At 38.6% G+C, this 6,874-nt stretch overlaps 1 protein-coding gene across 1 annotated transcript; it reads left to right on the top strand.

Moving 5' to 3' along the window:
- Window positions 1-1,190: 1,190 nt before the first annotated feature.
- LOC114660365 (protein ZBED8-like) lies at window positions 1,191-2,987 on the top strand. Its single transcript, XM_028813065.1, has one exon. It carries the CDS (start codon window positions 1,191-1,193, stop codon window positions 2,985-2,987), a length of 1,797 nt encoding a protein of 598 aa, XP_028668898.1.
- Window positions 2,988-6,874: the final 3,887 nt, after the last annotated feature.

Below are 6,874 nucleotides of genomic sequence, written 5' to 3' on the forward strand. Positions count from 1 at the left end.
TCTTCTAGGATTTAACTTGCATTTGTAAATTATTGAGTATATAAAACAAATGAAATGTTTGAAATACAATCACTAGAAAACTCTTCAGCATCACATGGCCTGTCATGAATGACATTTATGTATTTTGTATTAAATATTGTGGGATAATGGTGCAATACTTAAGACTGCTACTTTACAGCATCAAGCTCATGCATTGCATTTCTGCATATTCTCTCTGTCTTCATGTGAATTTGTTGGGTACTTTTGGTTTCCTTCCAAATTACAAAATATGGGCATGTTATGTCAATTATTCTCTCTTAATTGTCTTGGCATGTGAGTGTGCCCTTGTAAGGGAAAATAGTTTCTAGAAATTAATGGAAGAATGTACAGATATTATTTTTGCTATAATAAACTGTTGCTGCGTTTATATAAGTTCAGGTTTATTTGAGGTATTACCTTATAGAGGAGTCACGGGTGGGAACCATTCATTCAGCAACAATAGAGGGCCAGAATGATAAAGGAACCAGGGAGGTGGGAATGTAGATTTTCTGCATAACATATACCCTGTAAGTAATAAAAAACTCCAGTTAAACGAGGGATTGTCAAAGAAATTAGTATTTCAAATTAAGAAAAGTCAAGATCATGTTATAAATAGCTTCACCTGTTGGACATACTTTAATACTACAAGCTTGAGGAAGTGACCAGCCCATATCTTCCTGACAAGGGTGAGGAATACAACAAAGCAACTATCTTAACTAGTTTCATTTACATAACACAGTCAAAACATTAGTTTGCCTCAATCAGCATACAGATAAATGGTATAAACTTATAGCCCACCTATATCTTTATATTATCTAAAGGTTCCAAAATAGTTAAACAGATTAAAAAAGTCTTTGGCATATATCCATATCTAAAGATGAACTTCTTTTATATCAACTCTTATACCAGTGGTTCTTAACCTGGGTTCGATCGAACCTTAGGGGTTCGGTGAGTCAGTCTCAGGGGTTCGGCGCCGGGAGGTCAAGACATGCACCCGACTCATATGATTCGTATGACACGCCCCGCTTGGTCATCATTAGCTGTAGGTAATTACGCTACATTGTTCGGCCAATCGGTGCTGCAGGGAATTTGGTGCACTCAGTAGTCGACTTGTGACTGCCGTGATAGTATGTCGTGAGATTTCTTTCTTAATATTTTAATCCATACTAACTATGTCGAACAAAAAAAGAAAGTGGTTGGACGAATATGTACAACATGGATTCACATATATAACAGAACGTGATGGGAGTCAGCGTCCTATCTGCATGATTTGTAATGCCAAGTTAAGCAATTCTAGTCTAGTACCGGCAAAACTAAAAGAACACTTCCTTAACCTACATGGAGATGGGGAATACAAGAACACAACGCTTGCTGAATTCAAGATAAAGAGAGCCAGATTTGATGAAAAGGCCACTCTGCCTGCTCTCGGTTTTGTACCCATCAACAAACCGATCCTAACAGCATCGTACGAAGTTGCTTACCTGATCGCAAAGCAGGGCAAACCACACACCATTGGTGAAACACTCATAAAACCAGCTGTGTTGAAGATGGCAAATCTGATGCTGGGAAAAGCAGCCGAAGTTAAATTATCACAAATTCCTCTTTCAAATGACACCATCAATGAAAGAATAGAGGATATGAGCAAAGACATCTTAGCTCAAGTAGTTGCAGATCTAATTTCAAGCCCGACAAAATTCAGCCTCCAACTCGACGAGACCACAGACGTTTCTAATCTAAGTCAACTTGCTGTATTTGTGCGCTATGTGAAAGATGACATGATAAAGGAAGATTTTTTATTTTGTAAGCCTCTTACAACAACAACTAAGGCAGCCGATGTGAAGAAACTTGTGGATGACTTCTTCAGAGGCAACAATCTTTCGTGGGATATGGTTTCTGCAGTTTGTACGGACGGAGCTCCAGTCATGTTGGGAAGAAAGTCTGGTTTTGGTGCGCTAGTGAAAGCTGACACACCACACATCATTGTTACGCATTGTATTCTGCACAGGCATGCGCTGGCAACAAAAACCTTGCCTCCAGAAATGGCGGAAGTATTAAAAATTGTAGTTGAATGTGTGAACTATGTGCGAAATTGTGCGATAAGGCACCGCATTTTCAGTGAGCTGTGTAAAGAAATGGGTTCTGAATTTGAGGTACTTCTGTACCATTCTAACGTTCGGTGGTTATCCAGGGGACGGGTGCTGAATCGTGTTTTTGCTATGCGTGTGGAATTAACTCAGTTTTTACGAGAACACCAACATCGTCATGCAGATTGTTTTAAAAATTCTAGGTTCATTCTCATTTTAGCGTACATGGCCGATATATTCGCAGCTCTTAATCATCTCAATCAGCAGATGCAGGGTGGGGGAGTCAACATCATCGAAGCGGAAGAAAACCTGAAGGCTTTTCAAAAAAAGCTGCCGCTATGGAAACGACGAACAAAGAATGATAACTTCGCAAACTTTCCCCTGCTGGACGACTGTGTAAGTAAGATCGAAGATGTGTCTGGAATCGGAGATATTTCTGTAACTAAGGAACTGAAGCAAGCAGTTGCCACGCACTTAGATGAGCTTGCAAAGTCTCTCGACGGATACTTCCCTACAAGAGAGTCATATCCAGCATGGGTGAGACAGCCGTTTACGTTTGACATTGAGACAGCAGATGTCAATGATGAATACCTCGACGAAATCATTGAAATTCAGCAGAGCCAGATTCAACAGCAACTCTTCAGAACAACAACGCTCTCATCGTTTTGGTGTCGACAAATGGTAAGTTATCCTACTATTGCTAGGAAAGCCCTGGAAATTTTTATACCGTTTGTTACAACATATCTTTGCGAGCAATCTTTTTCGAGGATGCTGGACATAAACACGAAGAAAAGGAACAGACTTTGTTGTGAAAATGACATGAGAGTGGCAATTGCCAAGGTGAAGCCACGCATTTCTGAACTGGTCTCTCAAAGGCAATACTGATTTGCAGTAAATATTCATTATTATTGTAGCCTGGTGAAAATTAGGTGATTTAAATAGTATAATACAATAAGTTTATTATTGGAATACATAAGTTTAAAAATTAAAATCATTTCAGTGTGGTAGTATTAAAAAAGGTTATGTCCTTGTGAAAAGGTATGTAATTTGTTGTGAATTCATGCATTATATTGGTTTTGTTCTTTAAACTCAGTGATGTTAATACACGATTCATTTTGTAAACCAGTAAAACATATACCTATGTCTTGAATTTGAAAAAAATCATATTTTATTTTTCAATAAAGAAGGGTTCGGTGAATGTGCATATGAAACTGGTAGGGTTCAGTACCTCCAACAAGATTAAGAACCACTGTCTTATACAGAACAAAACAAAAAGAATTAATTGTCATTATCTCATTGTTTCCTTGGTAACGTATTGGGTACAAAATAATACAGAATGTCTTAGTTAAAAAGACACTTATAGTCAAAAGCACTTTATACAAAAGTTTTATCCTAACAGGATTGATAAATAATGTCTTAGGAGGACCCCATGTGTGATGGATGATCTTTTAGGTTATACATGGCATAATGACATGGATAATAGTGAGCAGACTAGGAGTTAACGGTCCCTCAGCATTGCAGAGAAACCTGGAACTTCCAGGTGGAGTATAAAGAGGATGACCTTGGAGTTCCAGAGGGAAATGTTGACCCTGGGAATGGTTTTGGAGATAGCCCCAGAGGTAGTACCTGGTCAGGGTTTAAAAGCTTCTTAAATTGAGTTTGGAGGCAACAGAGGGCAAATGTTTAACTGGAGGATGTAAGTGAGGCCAAGGTGTTCAAACGGGAGGTGGAGGGAAAATAAGAGCACTTATCTGTAGTGCTCTACTGCATTTTGAACTTTGAAATTCATTTTGTCATTTTCTTTATGTACTGTATGTTTTTTTATCATCTTAATAAAGACATCCTTTTTTGTACCTTTGGTCTTATCGCCGTTATGCTGGGTTCAGGGCATACATAAGAGCACCTTGTCTAAAACCTGTGGACCACTTTTCAAATCTTTCCTTTAATCTACAAGGTACTGCTGAAAATAGTAAAGGTGAGCAGTTCTTTCTGAAGCAGCTCATTGACTGATATCCATAATGATAGTTCAGTTTCACAATTACATCTTTAGGAAAACACTGGCAAAGTCAGGTGTGTTTGCTTCTGTTGTCTCCATAAAACTGGTGCAAATTCTGCACACAGCATTCACTGATTACATCTTGCCTGAAGAAGGGGCCTGAGTTCCCTCGAAAGCTTGCATATTGTAATCTGTTTAGTTAGCCAATAAAAGGTGTCATTCTGCTTGGCTTTTCTCTGGCAAAGTAGATAAATACAGCACAGCTCACATGATTACAAGGTGTACAACATCTCTGGAATTATGATAACTTTGCAAAAGAATCAGTGGGTATTTTAAGTATATTACATTTGAAAATGAATACTAAGCTCTGACTAGACACATTGACATATTGTAAAAAATATTATTATGTATATGTGGCTCAGTAAATGTAAAAAAAAAAAAAAACTAAATTCTTCAGTGCCAAACACTTTGAACTCTTTAGTTAAATGAGAACATATAGTCAAGCTGTCGCCTGAAAGTCTGTGCTCCTTACCTGGACAATTAGCGCATTAAAGAATCACATTTTATTCATTAATGTACTGCATCAATATTTTTTTATGAAGTGTATATTTTCAAAGATAATGTGGCAACTGGCAAACCAACTCTTCAATTGGCAGGGCTAAATTTGTGATTGAGCACCTGCATGATACAAGCATCATGACCAAAGGTAGCTTTCAGAAAGTAGATACATAGGAGCCCCATGCATGAATTGGTTTGTTGGTGGTGGATCTCAGAAAGAGCAACACTGAGAGATGGTTATCAGAGATTCTGGCTTTATTATTAAATCAAAAGAACACTGTTGGTGTACAGCCCCCAAAGAGAGGACCCAGATGTGTGTGAACATCCAATCCTGGTTAAGAAAGATTGATGGTGACAGGTTCAATGGATTGGGTTCTTGGTAGACTTGCTAGAACTGAATCACAGTTATCACCACTGCCAATAGTTGGGGATTGAGGGAGCAGGTGGTACATCAGAGGCCATTGGAAGAGTCTTTCCCAAAAGATTGTATGGAGCTGAGCATGCAATTGGCAGCTGTAGAGCACCAGTTCACTTGTAACCAGTCTCCTCTTTGACTGCAAGAACAGCTAAGCTCCCGTGCCCAACTGCCCAGTGTGAGCCTGGGGGTATTTGCTGTTGAGATTTAGTTTTTATTGTGGCCATTATATCCACATTTTCTCCACTATAGGCAGAAAGGTTTGACATTTAACATATTCCTAAGAACATTGCTTTACCAGCTTTTCCACAATAGACACCTCACCACACTTTAGCAGGCTGTGGATGGAACAAATGAGTGCGAAAATACACTTACTGAAGAAACTGCATGGGTGGAATAGACAATGAGAAGAGTGGCGCATGCACCCAAGACAGAGTGGACCAGCAAGCTCACAAACTGAGGGACACCACTGCAAGTTAGGACATTGCTGTATAGTTACCTTAGATCACACCCCATGTGGAGCATTACCATCCACTTGATGTGGTGGCCCATGTCATACAAAAACAGTCTGTCCCACAAAGCACCCAGTTATGAGCAATGAGAAACAGTTGAGACAACTCAGGGTTGATGTCAGACCCTATGACAGTCCCAAGGCTTCTTAATTGTGACTGGGAAGAACCACCTGTCATTGTGGGTGCTTGGGAGATGAAGACTACTGTCATATTTAAACCTGAGTCAGTTGGCAGATGGTAAAATCATAAATGACATTGCCACCACTATGATAATCTTATGGACAGACATTCGTTATGCAGGAGTACAAATGACCACCATCAGACCATATTTCACCAGTGCAACTAAACACTCATATTTAAAGTATTCTGCCACAATGAAATGAATGCAGAGTGTAATGAGAAGGACCAGAAAATAAGACATAATTGGTAAGCTAGCCAAAGTTTAATATCAAGAGATTTTTCTAATTTTTTGGCCTAAGCCAAAACAAAGTTATATTCAATAACTTATTACACAAAGTCAGTAAGTTGAACATTGAATCAAAATAACATACTCACTAAATGATGTTTCTCTATCCACAATCTTGAAAAAATCAGGAAGTATACTTTCTGCTGATCATGCCTAGTAATGCTATGGCAAAATAAAGTAAATGGTGTTATGAAAAATGTGAAAATATTTGAATGACTTTAATTATAGCTCATAGTCATATTCTGACATGAGAAATAAAATTCCCATGTTGCAAAACCCCTAAAGGAACAAAGAAAAATGAAAATAGTATCAAATAATGTTAATAAAAGTTAAAACAAAACAACACCACAACAAAATGGCTTTAGTTTCCCTTCAAATTGGAGTGCAACAAGGGACACAAAAAGTTTTGGTAACAGGCATCAAAAACATGTTCACACTACAGTAGGCACATGTCTATTTGACCATGGTACGACATCATCTACAAAGACCCAAACAGAAAAAAATGGAAATAGATCCATGCATCCTTTTTAAAAACTTTCTCTATCTAACCAGGGTCATCAGAACTGAAGCCTACTACTGAAGCGCTGAACCCAAGGCATGAACCATCTGAGGACATGGTGCCAGTCCATCACATGACACACTCACACTTCCACAAAACACATGCACTCTAACCCTAACCCCAATATAATCTGAACACCCTTGGGATGAGGGCAGAAATCAAAATCCAGACAGATATAAGAAGAACATGCCAAACCCATAGTGACAATGATTGCAAAATGGCAACACCTAGCTAAGGGTGGATCTAATGATGTTGTTGCTATTGTG

This window comes from Erpetoichthys calabaricus, chromosome 1 (genome assembly GCF_900747795.2).
Source record: "Erpetoichthys calabaricus chromosome 1, fErpCal1.3, whole genome shotgun sequence".
Taxonomy (NCBI): Eukaryota; Metazoa; Chordata; class Cladistia; order Polypteriformes; family Polypteridae; genus Erpetoichthys; species Erpetoichthys calabaricus.

What these genes read in the sequence shown, in the direction of transcription:
- LOC114660365 (XM_028813065.1), top strand. Translation starts at nt 1,191, where the DNA reads ATGTCGAACAAAAAAAGAAAGTGGTTGGACGAATATGTACAACATGGA.